This window comes from Lepidothrix coronata, unplaced genomic scaffold, assembly GCF_001604755.1.
Source record: "Lepidothrix coronata isolate B3197 unplaced genomic scaffold, Lepidothrix_coronata-1.0 Scaffold181, whole genome shotgun sequence".
Taxonomy (NCBI): Eukaryota; Metazoa; Chordata; class Aves; order Passeriformes; family Pipridae; genus Lepidothrix; species Lepidothrix coronata.
This window is the reverse complement of record NW_016690361.1, coordinates 582257-604723: the sequence shown is the minus strand read 5'-3', so window position 1 is coordinate 604723 and position 22467 is coordinate 582257. Positions and strand designations below refer to the sequence as shown.

The window sequence follows — 22467 nt, the reverse complement described above, 5'->3', positions numbered from 1 at the left end:
TTATTTTTACTTTTCCATACTAGTATTCAACTCTGTGAATGGAAAAAAACATGACCAGAGCTGAGCAAAACAGCCTCCTGGGCCTGATCTGAAGATCAGTGCAGGCAGCAACATGGGAAGTGCTTCCCCTTCTGTGTACCTGGCTCATTATGCTCACAGTTGTTCCTGTGAAATGAGCAGGCACTCCCAGAAACATAGAATGGTTTGGGTTGGAAGGGACTTAAGGATCACCTAGTTCCAACCCCACTGCCATGGGCAATGAGTCTTCCACTATAAACTTCCACTCCCACAGAAAAGGTGCTTTCATGGGTACCCTACTTTTGAAATCTGAAAAAGTCAGTCAAAACCAAAATGAGAAACAGGACTTGTTAGACCAAAGTTAAGAGTTTAATACAGTTTAGCATTCATGTTTCCTTGAATGTTTGGTCTAACTGAAAATATTAGTTTCCATACAACTTGAATTCATCTAGAAATATATAGAAAAATGTGGAGCCATTTTGCACACTTACATCCATCTTGGTTTTAATATTTTATATTTATTTATATATTTGTATATATTTATATTTATATTTATATTTTATATATTTATATATTTATATATATTTAATAATTTATAGAAAACTCACCATGACAACTTCCATTGGAAAATGGACAGAGCAATGTGTTCTGCTCACACTGAAATAAAAGCAACAAACTAATAACATACCAAGGAAAACTAGTTCAATGCACAGGAACCAGAGAAAATCAATGCAATGCATATGAATTCTGTTTCTCAATATCAAAGTTAACTCATTCTCTCTGAAGTCATGTTCTATCCAACACCCTTTTGAATATATATTATTTTCTAGTATAACCTTAGAAGAATACTGAGATACATACTCAAATTGATATTTTGCTTTTCTTTAAAAAGATGGGAAAGATGTTCTTGAAAAGATAGGTGATTTTATGAGATTAACTTGCTGCAATCTCATCTGCTATGCTAATATTTTAGTAAGAACATTTTTATATGCAAATTTATTAAAAATTATCTTTATTTGGAGAGTTTTTATAAAAATTATTTCAATATGTATGTTAAGTTCTCAGTAGAAATAGGAGCTGAAGCCAGAACTAGAGCACAGAAACAAAATCCAAACTGCATTTTTTTTCCACATCCATTATGTCCTACAGAAAGACATTTATTCCACCAAAAAAAAATTACAAAAAAAAATTTATGCACAGTACTTCAGGCAACTGTACTGCCAAGTACCTTACAGAAGAGACAAAGGATAAAATCTCCCTCCTAAGTAATGTATAAATTAACTTATTAAATTAACTTATTACACTTATTAAATTAACTCATATATTAATTCCATGCACATCCTAAGTGATGTCTCTCTCTTTGGAGGTTTGTTATCATACCAATCCAAATCAGTTAGCCTAGCAGAACCAAGCATAAAAAGCATCACATTTTCTGAGCTGAATCCTGAATTTCCACCTATTATAGTGCACATCAGTAGCACAACTCTTTGTCAAGGGACAGCAGAGGTGGTAGACACATATTGCTGTCTTAACAACCCATCTAAAACATACCTGTGATTTGCTCAGCCCAGTTTACCAAACTGGATGAAATTTTCTACAGCAAGCATTGCATAGTATTGAAATGTCTTCATTGTACTGATAGACAAATGATAATTTAATTTTCTCCCTTTTAGGAAGTGTTGCAGGAAGTTGCAGTAGTCATATGCAGATAAACTTGGAAAATACTATATTTATAGGGATTTTTTCCAAAAAAAAGTGTTATACATAATTTGTATACTGTTTATTTTTGCAATACAATCAGTGCAAAAAATGAAAAAGGAATACTACCTTTGAGAAAATTTACCCACTTTGTAACTTCTTCCCAATTCTCCAGAATTTACTTATAGTTAGAAATGAAGTGTCTATCTCTCATGGACTCATGTCCAGGAAAAAAAAATCACATCACATTCAAGCACATTTGTAGCTACTCTCTGCCTTTCTAGAATCCCAGCCTTACATCATCTGAGGTTATATAAGTTCTTCCATAAATTTTAGAGTTTTGGATCAGTGCTTTAATGTCTCTTAAAGGATCATACACAGAAATAGTGAAGATATTATTCTCAAGTAATAGTAAGAAATAATCCATACTGAATCTGATTAAGATTAGGATTAACTTTATTCTAAATGAATCATTTGCAATTTTACGTTTTTACGTCTGTTTCAGTATCTGATTGCGTTCTTTAAGAAATGCAAGGAAAGCAAGCACAATCTTCAGCACAGTCACTGTGATTAATGAAGCAAATAGCATATCCTCATTTACATCTTCACATACCTGGCTGCTCATGCTATCCTTCTGGATTATCTTTATCAGGTCAGCATGAAATTTCCTGGCATTCAGAAAGACTAATGGATTGTTGACTGAAATTATTTTCACCTGTTTCAATGATTCCTGTGGAATTAAATAAACATAATGCTGCAAAGTTTATCTTGTGTTTGGAGACTAAAACCCAAGCTAATTTATTTAAAAATCCTGAAAATACCTGTAAATTAACTGAGAAAGAGCTTTGTATTGTGAGAGTGATTCAACAGATAACTCTCTTGATTAGCCTTCACACACAGCTGAAGTAAGAATGGAAATGTAAGTAATGTATAATGAAAATTACATTCAGTTCTAGTTACCATGGAAAAAAAGCTTACTCACGATGATGCATAATACTAAGAACTATTATCTGATAAATAATAGCACTGTTTCAGTTGGTATGATCCCTAAATATAAGCAAGACAACACTTGCAGACAGAGAATATATTTTATTAGACAAACACATGTCTTGAAAAAAAGTACATAAGGTTTTGGGGCAAACACTGCAGGTGATTTGGGGAAAGCTGGCAATATTCATCGTAGTCATCTGAAGATAACTTTAGTACAGAGCTATTTCTCCACGAAAATACTTTGTGGATCCAGAACAACCTTGAGTGGCACACTTAAAGCTTTACCAGCACATATCTACAACCAACTCAGTAATCTACACAAGAATCATCAGTCAGCCTTGATCCTGTCTCTGCACTTCACTGAATAAGTTACAAACAGCTTACCAGTACCTTGGGTCACACTGTGTACCTCAAAACATAGATGTTACACAACAGAACAATTTTGGAATGACATCAGATAAAGGTCAGAAACCCCAGGCATCAGGGAGGAACGTTTTGCACAAAACAAATGCAATTTCTCTCACTCTCGAGGTGTACTCATAAAAAGCCTTAAAGCCAGTAAAAAAATTATTATTTATATATAAATATATTGGATATCAGCAATCACATGATTAAATACTGGTTTTGTAGGAGGTAGAATTAAGTTAATTCTACTGAACTATAAATTTTCCACAGGTTGTGTGACGATGGAAATAAAACCAAAAAATTTGCAAGAAATTATAGGTAAAAAAGCCTCTCTTTTCCCTAAAAAAAGTCATACAAGAAGGTCACACTCAGACAAAAGGAAGTGGAGCTGAAACAGACCATTTTTCAAGTAGTTTAAAATTTTTTGGGATTGCATCGAAGATATGCAGTTTTCCCAACAGACTTTCAAGTAAAACGGGAATGAAAATCTTCACCACAAACCACAAAAACTATGTCCTTATTGTAGACTGCTGTTCAGACTTCTGGGAACCAGACGATGTCTTGGACACCACGGCAGTGACCATCATACAAAGGAAACATTTCAAACATCCCAAAGCGAGGCAAAGAACACCAGACTATGTGTAGGGACTTTGCGCAATTTACCTATGCATGCAATTGTGGTAAATCATGGCTGGGCTTCGCCAACGAAGATTTGGGAAGGCTCTATCCACATTTGTTACAGAATTGTGGTAAACATCACATCACTAACATACCTCAGTCAGACAAGTGGCAAAGCATGGCAGCTGAAATGGCTCAGATTATAAGAAAGAAAGCTCTAAAATAAGGGCAAAACAGAGGGCAATATATTTTTGAATGGAGAAATACTCTGACATTCCACGGATTCCCATTAAAAATTATGCTATACACAGCTTGGTGTGGAGACAAGTGGGCACTTCAGTGCCTTAGCAGCACTGGAAAGTAAAAGATGAAAACGGAGGAAAAAGGAAGGCTGATGTGCAAAGATAAAAGCCTGTGATGATCAAGAGGCTAAAAAGCTTCCAAAAGTGCAAGGTGGAAAACTTGAAAGGCTCAAATCATAAGGTCAGATTGAAACGATGGCAGATTTAGGTATACTTTTTTTGTTCAGAATGGGGAAGGTCAAATGTGCCAAATTTGACTCAGTTATTCCAGGCTCTGGTTTGGTTCTTTCTTAAAAAGAATTGTTCTGAGAAAAATGAACTTCTTCTTTGCTGTGTACTTGCTAAGAAAGTGGGAAAATTATTTCAGGTGGCTTGTCCCTGCCATCCCTTAGAAGGACACAGGCAATTGCCCAGTGCACTCTGCACAGCACCATCTATGCTTGGGTAAGGGCTCATTTTAAGTGAACGCCTCTGATGCAATGTGTTTCACATAAGCTTCTAAATACCCTTTGATTTTTTTCCACATTAAAGTGTCTTTTCTCTTATTGGTGAAATAACCCCTATAAATCCACAGACCTTAATGGCAGGGTAGATCATTAAGCTTGCATATTTTGATGTTTAAAAGTCCTGTTGTTTATGTCTAAGCTGTTATTTACCAGGGAAACTTGGATCAGTGTAACATTCATATATTAAAAATTACCCCAAACGCCTGCTGCAATCCAGTGACTCCAAATTCAATTAAAGGCATTTTTCTCAATCTTAAAAATATTTTCCTTCTTTGTTTTGTGTAATAAGCCCTTGAGCAATTTGCTTCCTTAACGAAATGTTATTTTCCCCAGTGTCTGCAGACACTGGTTTGTTATTACTAGGTTACTGGCATTAATCTTAATGATTAAGTTAAAAAAACAACACAGCTTAAAAAAAGATGTATAGGGGTTTGTACGAAATACTTTATGAACTGTTAAGGAAAAAAACAGGCAAATAAAATTTTGGTTATCCATCTCTGACAAAGTTACTCCAATGTTTTTCTTAAGAATGAAAAGTGATATAATAATTGACAGCGAGCCCAGCCTCAACAGCAGTGTTTTTAATTCACAGTTCAGAGTCCTCCCTATTCTTATGTACCTTTCACATTCCAGTGTTACTCAGCATGCCAAAACCGTAAATGCCTCTGAGCCCCTGAAAGTTCAGATTTTGAGCCCAAGATAGCTCTGATGGAAGACATTTGCCAGAAACAATAAATTCTTTAAAGAAGAGCTTCTTAATGGTGAGGCAATAACTGCTGAGCATGTGGCTTACTGATACATAATACCCTTCATAAACATTAGAAAAGGAAAAAGGACATAGTAGAAACTGTCACGGTGGAGAAGGCAAGATGTCCCAGTGATGGGGCTCTGTACTGAAAGGACACATGGTTCTACTTCTCTCTTGGCTGCTGACCCACCAGTTCACCTCTGAGGAGGGAGTTCACCTCTCTGGGTCATTACCCTTCTCTTCTTACCATAGACCTGACCACAAGCAGCTTTGATGATAATTGCAATGAAAATAACCAAAAGAATCTGACTGGTTAGTTAGAGTTTGTAGAAAGCCAAATTTTAAACCCATGGTCTTTGGAAGAGATTCTTCCATCCGTTTTCATGAGAGGGTACCTTGTTTGAGCATAGGGTGAGGAGATGTGTGAAGCAGTCTGTGACAACTTCATGGTGCTGGCCTTCCTTTCCCAGCCGCACACAGCACCCTTTGGGACAGTCGAGTCACAGGGTGGCAGAAATGGGATCAGAAAAGAGATTGTGGATATGAGAATACCAAAGGACTTTCAGGAAATGAGGAAATCTGATAAGAATACAGAGACTGGTATTGTCTGCTCAGATTGCCCTTGACATTCCTGGCAAGAGATTTCCTTAAACTTAGGAATTAGGAAACTTTTACAAAGAGCAATTCCTTACTTAAAATGACAAATAAACTAAGATAGATAGATCTAAGAGGACTTGCCTAACTTTGCTTTTCAGACCAGCAGCATGATTGTGAAGATATTCCAATTTCTGATGGCCAGCTAGTTTTGTATTTACTATATCATACAGGCTTTAGATTTCAAGTGGTCATATCATAAAAATGTTCCCTTGACTCCCTGATTACAATCTGATAGCCAACTAGAGAAAATAAACAAATCAGTGAAAGACACACACACAAGTTAAAAAAAAATTAACTTACACAATTATCTTCTGCTTTGTATTTATATTCCACTTCTTTCACATTTTTCAAATTCAGCGTCTTTGCTCTGTAACCAATACACAGAGAAAATCTGTAAGGCAAATCCTTAGTAGTCTTGAACAGAAACAGGAAGAGACACGTGCCAAACTACAGCAGAGAAGTTTAAAGTTGGGACAATGCAATATGTCTATATTTTTGTACATATAGAGCTTATCTTTTCTGATAATCCAGTTAAAGAGTAAAAACTCATTTTAGAATTATGATATATCATTTGAAAATATGAATAATGAAAGTCTCTGGTGAATAAAATCTCAATTTTCATTTTCATTTTCTTAATTTTAATTTTCATTACTGTTTTGTAGCTGGCCAGAGAGCTATTCTCAAACCAAAGTAGCTCATATATAATCGATAGCATCAAAAGTAAAGAGATTTAATTAACATTTTTTACCTGCAAAATCATAACATAAGGAAAACAGAAATAAATGTCTTGAATAGCTGCGGGTCATGAAAAATAAAGACTTTTGTTTGTCATTAAAATTGACACATTTTTGTATGATGAAGAACACTGCACTCTAGCTATCAAAATGGGGGACTTAACAGGAAAGGGCCAGTATCCCTATGCCGTCTACGCAGTCTGTGGAAAGAGAAAGTTGCCTTGGAAAGGCAGCTCAGTGTAGGTGAGTGTAGGTGTAGGTTGTAGTTTGACCTTCAGTGTAGGTTGACCTTCTTCTTCAATGCAGCATTTGCAGGAACACAATTTACTGAAGAAGACTATCAAATTAGCTGTTATCTGAGCTCTGTGCCTAAAGCTAGGCAATGGAAATAATCCCAGAATACAAACATTTAATAGATGCGTCAGTGTGAAAGAGTATTTGCAGGTATTGAGGCTGGCTAAATGAGCCTTGCAAAAGTCAGCTGTTCTCTCATCTTTGCATAAATTAGGCTGTAGCTGCTGCTGGTTTTAATTTACATTCTGATACGTGACATGTATCACATCCAATACTCTGGCATCTGAACAGAAACTTCTCAATAAATAATCTAAGATATTTTACTTGCTTCACTTCTGCTAATGCTTTTGCTCATGACTGCATGGCTTACTACATATTGTCTCACTAACCACATCTGCACAGTACAGATTTTAAGGCTGCTACCTCGTTCAGTGCCTTTAGATGGTGTGAACAATCACATTCAGCTTGACTGAAGAACACAGAAATCACTGGGAAGAGTGCAGGTTCAGACTGAGGTCTCTGTTAGATCAGGCAACAGAGGATCATGCTCTTTTGTGTTAGATATCCCTCCCTTTCTGCTGTTGGAGAACCTCAAACATTCAGGTCCAGGGTAAAAACATGAAAACTTGCATTTTGCTTTACTAGCAGAATTTACCAAAATTTTAGCTTGCTGAATAGCAGAAGTTTACCACAAAGGTACTGATTGATTCAAGCAGAGATCATCTTCCATAATTTTTAACTGCCTTGTAATTTTGAACTATTTTCATGCTGGTTCTGCAACTTATTGCAAGAGAACAGAGCTGTGCACAAATGGCTAACACCATTAACTTTAACAAGCATTTAATCAAGCTGTCTATATTATGCTTAATTTCAGTGGGATTCAATGTTCATGCAAACAACTGCATGCAAGCAGCAAGTCGTTTCCAGGTCTGGTGATCTGTGAATTAATTCTGTAGCACAAATCAATCATGAACCTCAGCTGATATATTCTCTTTACTGATGATACAAAGTAGCAACTGTAATATAAGAACTTCTGATTACTCTAGTTTATTTGTTCTGGCTTTTCTAGTTCATAAACAGAACAGATACTTTTTATTAGATATTAGAATAGTTGTGCAATTATGTTTCATTAATCTCTATTAGCAGTGCAAATGTCAACCACCAACTCCTGTGCAACATAGTACCTAGGAGTTTATAAAGGTGCTTAGAGTTCCTAAGGCTTGCCATAGTTTCTCATTAAGGACCAAATAAATATCTAATGGAAAAAAATTATATTATTAATCTTTCTATTGATTTTTTCTACCTTCACATAATGAATCATACAGATGTGTAATAATAAGAGAAATCACAAAATAATGCCATTTCATAAAATGTTGTAGAGATCCTTAGTCTATGGTAAACGCACGGGTGTGACTTTTCCTTTTGACTTGTCTTATCTTGTAATTTTCTGCAACTAAAATACTGAATTCAGTATACCATATCTCCATCCTGACTATGAATCAATAGGCAGAAAGAAAACATAATGGTGTGCTAGTAGAACATTCCAATAAATTGATTCTTACCTGGAAAATTGATTCTTACCTGGGAAAGCGGAAAATCACAATTACTATAGTGCAGACAACACCATACAACAGTCCCACATTGGCAGCAAAGCATATTGTAAACACGTAGGTACTAACCCATATGCTCTTGAAGGAGGGAAGGAAAAGAAGTGATTAGTTTTAAATTTCATAGCAATGTGCATTTTATGAATGAGAAAAAAGACTTTTAAAACTAAGATAGTTTCTCAGATGTGAACATTTGGATCTTTGAACTGGCAAATACTGAAGACTGAATTAGCAATTAAAGTAATGCCTCCCCACGGGAGACCACGTGGAACATGGCACTACTGATCACAGAGATTCCTTCCAGAGTTACTTAAAATAGCATATGTACTTGTGCTAACAGCATAAACAGACTGAACTGCAGTTTTGTAAAACCTGTATTTTATATCTCACATTGCAAGTTCTGCCACTTTCTTGACTGCACAGATTTTAAATCCTCCTTTCCTTTCACACAATGAGAATGTACCCTAATGAGGTCACATACAGAGCGCTCTTCTCCCACTAATGTGGGAATTATAATTTGCAAGGAGGCTGATTAAAAGTGTTGCTTATCGGAGTAAAGCTGACTAAAACAATTCTATAAAAAAAATTACTGGGGAATGAATTCCTTCCCAAAGAAATGGTGAGATTTCATATTACTTCCCCACCTTTCAGTATTTGATTACTAAAATTTTGGATTCATCTTAAATTAAAATTAAAAAAATATACAAAAGCATATCTGAAACTAAAGTCACTTTGAAAAGAAATTTAAAATATTTTTAAAAAAAAACTTAAAAAAATTAACATTTCATTTATTAAAATTATTCTCTTACCAGAAATTTTCATTTTTATTTCCATACTACAATGATGTGTATAGCTGAGAGATACCCAGATTTTACAATTAAAAGAAGAAAAGTACAAATTACTCGATTTCTTATACCAACCTAATTGGTACAATAAAGCACAAATTTCTTTCCTTGGGGGAGCCTTAAGCAAAGACTGCCACCTAATCTTTATATAAAAGGTGTTAAAGAAGAATGGAAATTATTTTCACTCCTCTCAATATCCTGATCCCCACAGGTGCCCATTTCAACAATTACTTCTTGTAGTGCTTCTTGTTCATGTTTGCAGAATAACAGATCACATTACAATGAAACGATCAATGTTAATATTATCCTTTCTGATGCTTTTACTTAACTCATGAAAGCCAGAGACAATAGAACACTTTCAGCCTAACCACAGGAATTTTGCTTGAGCAGATTTCAGAACTGTTATTTTATGAATTATAAAACGTAAGTCATACTGTACTAATTTGTGCTTCACAGAGGACAGTGTTACATGATTCTATCAAGAAACCTTTCCCTCCCTCAACTTCAAGATTCCTAATTTCTGCAAAAGGTTTTGCAATCTCTTCAACGGCACAGCTGCTAGATAAAGAGGCAGTTCATTGAGACTCCTCAATCACCAGTTGTATTTTAACACGATATCTTATACAAATTGTTGTGTGTATATTTGCAAAAATACCTTTATGAGCAACAGATATGAGTTTTAATTAACCAGTAAGAAAGTAATGCTAAGATTTACAAAGCCAATGTTTATTTTTAAAGGAGCTCACTGGACATGAAAGGCTAACAAAAATACCACAAACCTGAAGTTCAGGTGGGATCAAGAATTAGCCTATCCTGATAAGGCTGAACCTTTGACAACACCTGAATCCACTTCAGTGCAATTCACTTCAGCTGCAGACCTGAGCCTCATCACATCTAACTAAATCAGTGCTGCTAGACCTGCAAAATTCTTACATCTCAGAAGAAAACATGAAAACCCAATACAAAGTCTGCATAGGAAAAATAAAAGCAAAAAATGTTTAAGTACTGCTGAGTACTGAATAAGCTAGCTGAGTGCCTCTCTAGCAGCCTAGTATCTTACATCTTAAATGTAATCAGAGACTGCCATTGATGTAGAGGTTGAGCCAAAACAATTATATTCTCATTAGTCAATCACCATTTCAGTGCTTTGTACTGGCCTGGAGTCAGTGCTTCTTTAGTTAGTGTAGCATCAAACTTGTAGAAAGAAGTTATGTTGATCTGATAGACTTTTTTTATGGGCTATTGCAAGGTTCATCAAAGAAGTCATAAAAATATTAAAGTTTTCTTTGGCAACTTACTTCAAGATGGTTAGTGCATAGTCCAGGACAGATAGAACCTAATCACTCTTCAAATCTTAGCAACAATGTGTTACAGACACCTTATTCTCAAAAGTCAAAACAAAATCCACCTTCAAAGTATCTTTGTACTGTACTAATTTAAAGAAAAATTCTAAAGAGGGAGCAAAGAAACAAGCAGAAGTAATGGACTTATGTTGACTCCTGTATATATGAGAAAGTATCAGAAGCATTGAGAGGTGCAGTGACTGTGTATATAGCAGCTGCCTCCATCTGGACTTTTCCATCTCATAGGATCTAATCACCCACCGTTGAGGAGCTTCTGAAAAGGGAACTTGGTGGGAAAAAAGCATGTAAATAAGTTGTAGAACACTTTCTGAACCTAGGGCTAAACTATGCAATGCTAAGGTATGGTGAAATAAATGTTTCTCTACCACTTTGAAACCAGATTATAAACTTCCCTTTTTCATTGCAAACTGAGACAATCAGCTATTGCCTGAATGGGTAGAATTCCTCTCACTTGGCATTAACTGTCAGCAGCTCAGTTGTCTAGTTGTCTAGTTTCCTAGCAGATTTGGTTATCAGAGTGAGGAGGATTTAGGATGCATCTTGCTTAACTCCTACCTGATTATGCTGTTGCTTACTTGAGGAAGAGATGAATCATACCCTAACATGACTTGGCTGACCAATTCTGTACTATCTGTAATGTGAGGCTGTGATGACTTGCTCAAAGAGAGAGGCCCATGTTGCCATCACCATCATGTAGCCAAAAGAAGAATCCCATTAAAGTCCTACTCATTCAGGAAGTGTCTCAGCAGGGAAGATGCTGGAGTCCTGGAGGAAGCTCTGGCTCTAAGGAGGCTGAGTGACATGACCCTGCTCCCACGTCCTTCTGCAGACAAATGATTGATACTGGCATTCATCCCCAGCACACCCTTCACCAAAACTTATGATTCAAGGGCTGAAGTGAAAACCACCAGACATAGAGCAGAAACTGCTTAATGCACTTAGCGACATGGTTTAGTGGTAGACTTGGCAATGCTGGGTTAATGGTAGGACTAGATGGTCTATAAAGGTCTTTTCCAGCCTAAATGATCCTCTGATAATAAAGTGGTATGGTAGTCCTTTAATATAATTTTTCACAAGTATTTCATACACAATGGTTAAGACAGTATTTTTTTTCAAACAGCCCTGGAGACAGAAGAACTGATACAAATATTACTCTTTAAAAATTATTTATGTGGCAAGCATACTTTCAATGGATTAAGCATTTGCAAATTCCTTGCCACCCCACTGAGATCAACTACAGCACAAGTAATATAATTCAGAGTAGCATATTCACTAATGCAGGAAAAATAGAAAATCTCCCTAGGATGTCATAAGCTAAAAGCATGGATGGAAAATTATTCTCACAGAAGAGATGGTTTCCTACCTTGCAGAAAATTGTTTATATAGCAAAGTCCTCAGAGCTCTTAGAGCACTCTCATGAATCAGGACCCATGTGTGACAAATCTAAAAGGCCATCTCCCTCCTGAGGATAATAAGTTAAGAAGTTCTAAAAAAACCAAGAAATTACACTAATGAACTCCAAAATTTCAAGAAAGACCCTCCCTGGGCTCTCTTCTCTAAATATTTTGACAAAATATATTGAAAGAGTGGTGGATCCACGTCTCAGAAACTCACACTGGCAAGATCTTGGAGGATGCTTGTCAAAAATGAGACCCTCCTTGTTGGATCTACTTTAATTTCTGAATTAGTAGCATTCTTTACATCCTTAAATATTATTATATGTGCATGTACTTACAATTCATGTATCAATAACTGCCTCTCACATCACAACACCTTGCAGGGAATGTGTAATTTTTACCATAAATTCTTGCCATTCTTCCTGCTTTATGAATCATGAAGCTGGCTATGTCTCAGCTGTGGTCATTTTGTGGTCAAGTCATATGTGCAACCTTAAAACAGTTTTTTCTCTTTAAATGCCAGAGTATTTCCCAACTTGCAATGTGAGATATAAAATACAGGTTTGACATAGAATTCCCCAGATCCATGCTATATAATTAACTTATAAAAATAATCCTTATTCTATTGTCATTTTTCACTTAGAGCATCACCTTCTGAAATATTTTTTCCCCATCCTTGGTCACTTTCAAGTCCAATTATTAACAGCAAAGAAAATATTGTTCTTCAACAGTCCATTTTCAGGCAGTAGTTTTTGCCTAGCTTAAAAGGCAGCTCAGCAGATGCTGAGCCTTAAAATCAAGAGTTAACAAGAACTTTATTGGCCTTTTTATTGATTCTAGCAAAGTGCACTGTCAAGCTGGAGAATAAAAAGGCAAGTTAGTCAAGTTGGCCCGGATTAGGATTTAGGCTTGCAGGGCGGATATGGAAATCAACTTTTGATCTCAGGACCTGAGAAGTGAGATATACTCACAGACAAATATCAGATCAGCTTCCTGATAGTTCCCCAAAAAAAGAGGAAAAAAAATCAGGACAAATCACTCCCAGTGCGATAGTGAAATTATTAATCTGCGATTGTTGAAGTCATCCAACCAAGAAGGTGTAGGGACTGACAGAAGACCTTAACTGAAGTGATGCCTCAGAGCTTTTTAAGGCAAGAGAAGCAAGAGACATTTGAAGTTCACATGGATGCTGTGAATGGCAGGAAAGAGAACTCTGGAATAAGGACAGTGGGGTACTATCTGGAAAGCAATTGAATGTGATTTGAGAGGCAGGTTGTAAAACAGGACATCTCTGAGAGCTGATAAAAAACAAGTCAAAAGAAAACTGAAACAAATTTATGCAATAATATTTGGTATTGGCTACTAAAGTCTGTCAGCCTAGCTGCTTATTTGAACTCAGCTGATCCTAAACACTAAATCTGAAAGGAAAAGCCATCCATAGCTAAAAGAAGAAATTTCGTAGAAACACAGAATATCCTGTGATGGAAGGAATGAATGAAGATCCTCAAGTCCAACTCCTGAACAGTACCTTTCGAGCTGAACCTTTAATATTTAAAAGGATTATGTTTATAAAGAACTAATCAACAAGAAAATGTTATTCATCCCATTTGTGTTCAATGAGAAGCTTAAGGAAGTGTGAAGAAAAAAGGCAACAAACACCGTAATATTCTGTTTCCATGCACTATCATTTGCCAGACTTATAAGCAAAACAAACCTGACTTCAATGCTACATGACACACACCCTTCAAAGAATCAGCTCCAGAAAGGACAACTGCTAATTATTTCCAAATATTTTGTTAGAGTTTCTATCTTCAAAACACTTTGGATAACCTGGGTGATTGAATAATTCATTTCCAGTGTTCTGTCAATTGCTGCAGTGAATCTTTTCAGGCCGAAATAACACCAGTGTAGTTGTACAAATCACTGGGCTTGGTGGGGCTCCTCAGAGCAGGCAGCAATGCAAGATCAATGTTTATAGCCTTACTTTAAACTATTCTATTTAAAGCAAGATGATTTACCCTGTCAAGCTAAGGACTGATGGTGCAACTACTTGAAGATAAATCATTGTTCAAGTATGTTCAGTCAAAAAGATGAACCCAGCAAACTCCCCCTTTCTATAAACTCTCTTAGAAATGATAGACATCAGAGAGGTAATAACTAACTACTCACTCAGCCTTTTCTGCCAAAACCAGAAAAGCAAAAATCAATCAGGCAAGTCTAAATGTGAAGATGCATCAAATCTAGTGACATTGCAGAATATCCTGCTGGAAAACTTAACTACTTATTGTCTCAGTGCACTGATAGAGAAGATATATCTCTCTCCCGTAACTACCAATTTTCTTAAGTCCATTGTAGCCAAAATAATTCTTGATCCACATCATCCACCATTTCTGTTGTTGGCAATATGTGTTAAACTGAAGATCAAATACAGTACAAGTGATAGAAAATATTTTCAGAATTTTACTGCTTGAGGAGCATAAGATTGCATGAAAGACAGAGCTTTTCTTCTGGCTGATACAAAAAAACCCCACCAAAACCAACAAACCAAACAAAAACCAAAAACCTCTAAAACATTTGTGACTAAATGTGAAAAAACTCACATAACCAAAATTGACGTTGTTCAGACAGATCTATTTCCCATACTTAAATCCAGTACCCCATTAAAAAAAACATTTTACTCAGTCTAAATGATTAGTCAGACTTAACCATTACTGCTGTAAAGTCACCGGTGAGTTCATCAAAGCCCAATATTAACTCCAGTAAACTGTATCTTCTACCACAATATTGTCAAAATATCTTTCTGAATATTAGTTGCCTTAAATATATGGGATGTCAGTATATATGTACCTATGAAAGTGCCTAGAAGTTTTGGTTCCACTAACTGGCCAATACATTCAAAAACTCCCACAGAGGAGAAATCCAGGACTTTTCTCACACATGGATTTGTCTTTACTATTCACTAGGAATTTTGTGCAAATTCTGTCAGACTATTCAGACTTTGTATTAAACTAGATTTCTGATGTATTCTTCCCCTCATAGCACAGAATCTTTCGTTATGATTGAACAATAGATATTCTGTTTGCAAAATCTGAAAGAGTTAAGGCAATTTACCTACAACAACCCCTCAACACGTATCTCTCTGCATCCCCAGTGTTTCCAGTTCTGTTTTTTCCTGTATGGTCATTCCATGTCCCCAGAGGACAAAGATACCCAAATCTCTCCAATATTACTACAGTAGCAAAAGCTTATGTCAACCAGATAGAGAAGGCATAAAAATTAAACACATATTTGCACACATTAACCTGATTGGTCTGTATACACATTGCTAGCATTAAATTAGGTTTGATTATTTATCGTTTGCTAAAATGCCATTTTTTAATACAACTGATATTAGAGATGCTGTTATTCTGAGCCAATAGTACACAAAAATACTAATGGCTTGCACTTACATCTTCTAGGGTCACAGAACTATTAAAGTTTATTTATTAGGTATTTGTTAAAAAGTCTCAGGAAAACCTCCTTAGATTAAGTTTGACTTACCCAGTCTATTTTATCCACATTCCAATATTTTTTTAAGTCACAGAACTGCATTAGCATCCCCTTCAAGCCCACAACAATAATGCTTGCTAAGACACACTGCAAAGACATAAAAGAATTGCAGAATTGTAAGTGAAAACAAATGCTCTTTCTTTTATTTAGCAGTCAATGTTATAATGAAATTATAAAAAAATGGTTAGTGTTTCTAAAACAGGATAAGCACAGGTGTCCTTGTGACATAAACACTAAGAGCTCACCCCTGTTTTGTTGGGGTTTTTTGTTTGTTTGTATGTTTGTTTTGTGAACGCAATCTATGGGCCACCTAATCGTGAGAAAAATTACAGAAATTTCAGGACTACCCAAGACTCTCCATGTGTCACCAGTTCAGCTACATTCTCCCATAGTCTGAAGTACTCACAAGCAAATCAACATTCTACTTCTACACAGTGAAGAATTTTAATTCCTCTTCTTCACTTCCTCTCCTTCCCCTAGAGAAGGCCTCTAGGGCAAAAGCCCATCAATTTTGAAGCAAAAAAAAAAAAATTTGTTGTTCTCTGAATCAAAAAAGAGGAGGATATGGATGATGGATGATCTACAACCAAAAAGAATGGAGTACAAACCAATGAACTTGCAGTGGGTAGGTGGGGAGGGCTGAAAAAACATATTAGAAGAGAAATAAAGTATCAAGAAAGCAACAATCAAAAAGTATATTTTAAATATGGGAAAAAATGCCTACTGGAAACCAGTCAAAATTGACATATAATCCATTTTAAAAAATTAAAGTAGGGCAGTAGGAAAGTAAAAAAAAAAAAAAAAGTAAGAAAGTAAAAAAAGGACATACTGTACACCCCTCTTCAAGTGTCCTTACTTTGCATGCTTAAAATAAGCTATAAAAGGATCTGTTTGAAAAGTGAGAACTTTCATGACACCATGTAAACAATAGCATAAAGTAAATTTAAAACATAGTTGAGCTAAAACTTCATGTAGAAACATGGCAAAATTGTGGACAGTTTTGGAGCTGTATTTTGCAGCTTTGACATACCTCTAGTTAAAATTAACCATTAATTTGTAATACCAAAAGACAAACATAGCTTATGTGAAAAGATGCCACACTGTTTTATAGTCTTAACATAGAAGATGTATTCCATGACAGAGATATAAGAATACTTCATAATCTTTCTATAATTAAGCTTAGATCACTATCTAAAATAATTTGTGTCAAATTTATTTGAAGAGCAAAGTCATGTATCATATGCATACCTGGAGAAATATTGAAAATCTTTATTAATTTCTAGCACATTTTGTCAGTTTACAAATCCACAGCAACTTGGCTGTATGTTTGTCATAAATTACAGGCCAAAAGTAAGTAGAAGAGAAATGCACTTTTTTTTAATTTACTTATGTGATAGCCTATATATGCAACTATACATGTGTAAAATCTATATGTCTTATGTTGTCACGTCTGTATTTTATGATTTGGAGACTTACTGTGCCCTTACTATCCTTTCCCCCAATGACATTGAATAGAGCTGTTTTAGAGGTAGCACTGCCTTTCCCTGAAAAAAATTTTCATTAGAAAGTGTTTGACATCTTAATCTTTAAAAAAGATAAGTACCGTACCATAGGAAGCCAGTACAGCAGAGGTCCGATTGCATAGATCACCACAAGAATTAGTACACAAGAGATAAGGCAAGCCATCTAAAACAATAAACAAGAAATGAAGATCATCAGACAAACAACCACCAAAAAAAATTGTGAAAAGAATTAATTATAAAATTTTGTAGATAGAGTCAAGAATCAGATGCTGAAGATGTTAGCTCTTAACATATCTGTGAATTGCAGATGCACGTAATTTCAGTTTTAATATCTGGTGACTACCTTCAACCAGCTACAGTGAAAACACAATGAGAAATCTCGACATCTGTGCTTGACCCTGCTACCAGCACACAGACACAGAGCAGAGCATCACTTATGCACTTGGTTATTAAATGGAGCATGTGTGTGCAATATCTCATCCCAGAAGTTTCTTAGCACCCAGTGTCATTCTGTAACATATTTATAGCCATGCACCCTATGTTGCACTAAATAGCAGATCTGTTAGAGCACTAAGCAGAAGTTATGTATGTTGTCATTTTTGCAGAAGACATTTAACTTCTTTTACTGGAATTAACACTAAGAGAAAAGTATTGTGTTAAGTCAAAAACCACTAATGATTTCATGTTAATATCAGTGGACTTGACTTTAGAAAATGTGAGTACAGTTTTTAAAAATATTTTAAAAATCATAATTAATGTAGGTAAAATTAATCCAGAAAAATATATGGTCTAATAATTATATGCTTCTTCACAGTATTTATGGTATTAATCAGATTGAAAACTACAGTAAAATTGCACTGTCCTACTCCACTCTGAGTGTTCACTGAGTTCTTCTGCTCTTATAAAGATACAGTTCAGATTCACAGGTTTTTGATAAGTAGACAGATGCTCACTTTAAATTTATATCGATAATATGTTTCTTTACTAAAATAATTAGGTTTCATTTTAAGAGACAAGTTGTTAAAAACAAAACCAGACAAGTTGCTAAAACACTAGAAAATTAAAGTCATGGTGTACTTAAAAATACCATCAAGAAAGATAGACAGAGTGTTTACAGAAAAAGGGACAGAAAATCTGCTGGTGAAGTCACAAGGAACTTTTCCCTCCTTCTGCCTTCACAAACAGCAAGCAAAAAAAGTGTTGATTCTGTTTGAAGGACACTTCTAGTCCCTCACTTCTGTTTTCTCCCAGGAAAAGATATCACTGAAGAACAAATGGCAAAACTGAAACCCAGGTATAGCCATTTGAGAAAAAAGGGCAGTTCTGTGCCTCTGAAAGTCTCTTTGCATTACTTCCATGGCCTATGCTAAGCTCATTTGTCTCTATGTAATCAAAGCAACCCCTCTCTCTTCTTTTTGCCTATGACTTGACCAACATTTACAAGTGATGTTCTTCTCATCTCTTCTTTCTGCCTAGGCAGCCACAAAGAGGAGGATCGAGTGGATGTGTTGCTTTCCAAAAAAGAAGGCAGGAGAGAGATTGTTACATTTATTGAAGTACTCTCATAGCCATACTCTAACTTTCAGATGCAGGCTCTGCTATACTGTGAAACCAATGTATAAAACAAAGCAGATTTTTGCCATGCATCTCCTACCTTGAAATCAAACTATGGTGGTTTCTTTTTCCATTTCATGTATTGAATAACCTTCTATCAGGGCCTTTGCCTACATGTACCAAAGCCAAAGTGCTCAAACACCCTATATGCCTTCAGGTTATAGGTTTTCAGGTGTAGGTCTCCAGTTTTCCTTAAATCTTCCTTGAAAAAGCCAGCACAACATGATGCAGTACAACTGCAAACTGTACAATCAGTACATTGACAGGTTGCAGAAGAGGATGTCTATAAGGATGAGGGCACAAGACACGGCATTGAATACAATGAAAATATATGAAATAACTAATAACAAGTGGTAGCTAAACTATTTGCATATAAATGCTTTTCAAGATTATTATTTATTAGATTATTCATTATGATTACTTGAGTTAGGAGTACCCTGTAGGCTAATTAGCAAGTAATTGACATGTAGATTTTTGAAGTAAAGCCCTGTATAATTCCTTAGTATTGTGACATCTGCATGTGAAATAATTGCAGGACATGGTCAAGAAGAAACAATACCTATGGATTGTACTTAGCCTTTTCAGTTGTACCTCATTAGCTTTTTCCTTGCAGCTAATGGCCTTTATACAGGCAAGAGCAACAGTTATAAAATTACAATAGAATTGTAGAATTGTTAAGGTTAGAAAGGACCTTTAAGGTCTTCAAGTCCAACCATCAACCTAGAACCACCACCATGCTCGCTATTAAACCTAAAAACCTCAGTTTAGGCTGTACTACTAAATCCATTAAACACCATTGGAGGGCACTTTTGTTACACTGCTGACAAATTCACATAAACTGAAAGGGCTTTTACATAGCTTTCTGCAGCCTGAAAACACAACTCCTAACCTCCTTGATGCCACACGACCTGACAGTTTATATTGAATTAAGCAGGTAAAAATGAGTAAGTTGGAACCATTAGCTTTCCTAGGAAGACATTGCTGATCAGATGCAATTTCATGCAGATTGTTAAAAATGACAGGGCAGAGTCATTCCCAGGACAGAGGAGAAGGGATAATAGGGAAACACAATGCACAAATCAGTACAAGTTCCAGTGAGCAGTATTACAGTTTTAATTCTCTGACTTGCTTCACTCTAACCTGTTACCTGTGTTTTGGCGCCCGTACTGTACAAAAGTGCGGTCCGTCCCATCGCTGCAGCACTTGGTATGCAAAAGAAAAATGAAGGAATCACGTTGCTGAGGCCATGAGCCAAAAATTCCTGCAAAGTTGTTAAACAGAAGATGTTTTTTTCCTATTGTTCTGTCATTTCAATGCCTCTTGCCAACAAAGGAGTCCCCAATGTAAATAACTGATAAAGGATGGGCATATTTTTGAAGGAAAAAAATCACATATGTTCATGAAAAAGGATTTCCCAACAGAATATATCTTCTCACAACTCAGAATTAATTTGAGTGATAGAGCTGCTGAACCAGATTCATCAAAAGCAGGAGGCATATTTTGTTCACACAATAACGCTATTGCTAAATTTTGAAGACAAAGTTCAACCAAAATATTTACATCTTGATCTACATCTGCCTTTTAACTGGCCAGAGCCCCAGATAGTTATATTTGGAGAGTGACCAGATCATTTCTGGCTTATGACTCTACTGGATAAAGACAGACACTGATTTTGTTTCTTTTGGAGGATGTTTTAGTGAAAGTGAAGTGTGGTAGCCATACTATTTGCATGCTGTCTTTCATCACAAATGTATTTGGTGTTTGTTCACAGTCAAAATGTAGACACGTCTGACCAAAGAAAAAGTGGAGAAGCCACCTTGTACATCCAGCCTAAGCTGAACAGTGTTTTCTAAGGAAGCATTCCTGCTTGGCCACCCAGCATCAGTCTTCTTCCCAGACTGTTTGAAGCATACTGGTCTGCTGAGGAAAATGTGTTAGAAAAGACCTCAGAAGTGCTTGGGCCACAAATGGTACTATATCCAGCCAGGAGAATACCTGATCATAAGTTTATCTTCACAGCACAGCACAGTACCTCCTAAAAGCTTCCCAGGCAGCCTCACACACCCCCTCCCACATGGCACCGTGCAGAGCGCTGTGCCTGGCCCCTGGCTGCAGTACAGCCACACCACTGCTCTCTTCTCATGGAGGTTTTGCTCTTTTGCTCCATTATTCAGTGCAGACGTACACATAGTTTCCAAGGCTTCAGTAATTAGCTGTGTAAGCTACAAGACTTCCAAAGTTGCAGGAAGACATACAGGTTGCTGTGCTCCATTGAGTGCCCTTGAAACAAAGCAGCATGTCACTGTGAAGTCTGGCCTGTGTTAAGCTCAAAGCATTTTCCTGCTGCTCCCTAGAAAACATGGCTCTGAAGCATCAACAGAAATTCATGGCCCAGTGTATTCATACTGAAAAATATTTTAGAGACCTGAGTAGGCAAAACCATTCCCACTATAATTTCCAATGACATAAGAGTTGTAAAGCAGAGGAACTGATGTAGCAAGACTGACCTGTCTAAATAGGGGGTTCAAATAGACCTCCAGCTGCAAAGCCAACCCTATGTCATTCATCCCAAATCACTTAACAAAAAGGTGGAGGCAGCGTTTTCATCACACGGTACTATTGCCAGTTATCTGCAATTGAGCATTTCTTACCACAGTGCTTGAATTATTGTCTCCACGGATTTCCAGTTGACTTGGAGTTACCCACCCACCATGACAAGCAATGTAGTGTAGAAATAATGGCCCAGTTTTATTTAAGTGTGTCCTCTGTAAAGTGGAAATCTGAAAAGAAAGCTCCTATGGCTGTAAATTTGGCAGCACTCTCTGAACCCACTCTGCTTCTTTTGTACAAATAAACCTTTATTTCAGATGAGACTTCTACTTCGCATAAAATAACTTCCTTTTATAACATCAGATGTGTCCTGGGGCTTATAAGTACCTGGTTTTGTTTTAGAATTGCTTTGTTTCATTAATCAGTGGCTGATTTAACATCATAATTTGTCTTTAAGAGCTCACCTGCCAGAGGAAAAGCTGTCTCACCTTAGAGCAGTGAAAAATGCTTTGTTGTCCAAATGCTGCACCAAATGTAGTCTTACAAGACTATCCTGAAGGATGTGCTTCCCTAAAAGAAGGCCTTAACCAGCGAGGGTGTTCTGCAGAGATGATCTGAACAAGATTTGGGTGTTTCTGTAATCACTAGAAGGCGTCAGATGCCATAGGGAACATACCCTTTCCTACTGAACATTCATCTATAATACTTTTCCAAAATGACAAAGTGATGTCAAGGCTTGGTGACAGGAAGGAGAAAGAGCTTTACCTGGTTGTCATCCACAGTGTATTTAAACTTTTTAGCGGAGCCTTGAGCAAGAGCTAGTGAGGCCACATAACCAACCAGTGCTACTCCAAAAGCTTCAGTGACTACTTCAGGCAGGACATTCATGGGTGGCATTTTCGGTGATGGCAACCTATAAAAAATAAAGACAAGAATTTTTTCAAAACTTGATGCATAGTCTCTATAAACCTGCAATTCATGGAAATACAAGGAAAACGATCTCTGCTTGCATGGCTAATTTTTCTGCTACTTGTAAGGTGACACTTTT

General features: G+C 36.3%; 1 protein-coding gene across 3 annotated transcripts in view; it reads right to left on the bottom strand.

Annotated features, from left to right (window-relative positions):
• SLC26A7 (solute carrier family 26 member 7) overlaps positions 1 to 22467 on the bottom strand; it is an 85914-nt gene that overhangs the window by 11533 nt on the left and 51914 nt on the right. For all 3 annotated transcript variants that reach the window (XM_017830573.1, XM_017830570.1, XM_017830572.1), the window contains exons 8-15: positions 22185 to 22332; positions 20017 to 20130; positions 17341 to 17418; positions 15724 to 15819; positions 8552 to 8658; positions 6243 to 6309; positions 2330 to 2446; positions 627 to 675 (exon numbers count right to left, since the gene is read on the bottom strand). In XM_017830573.1, coding sequence (XP_017686062.1) covers positions 627 to 675; positions 2330 to 2446; positions 6243 to 6309; positions 8552 to 8658; positions 15724 to 15819; positions 17341 to 17418; positions 20017 to 20130; positions 22185 to 22332 — 776 coding nt within the window. The remainder of the gene's footprint in view (positions 1 to 626; positions 676 to 2329; positions 2447 to 6242; positions 6310 to 8551; positions 8659 to 15723; positions 15820 to 17340; positions 17419 to 20016; positions 20131 to 22184; positions 22333 to 22467) is intronic.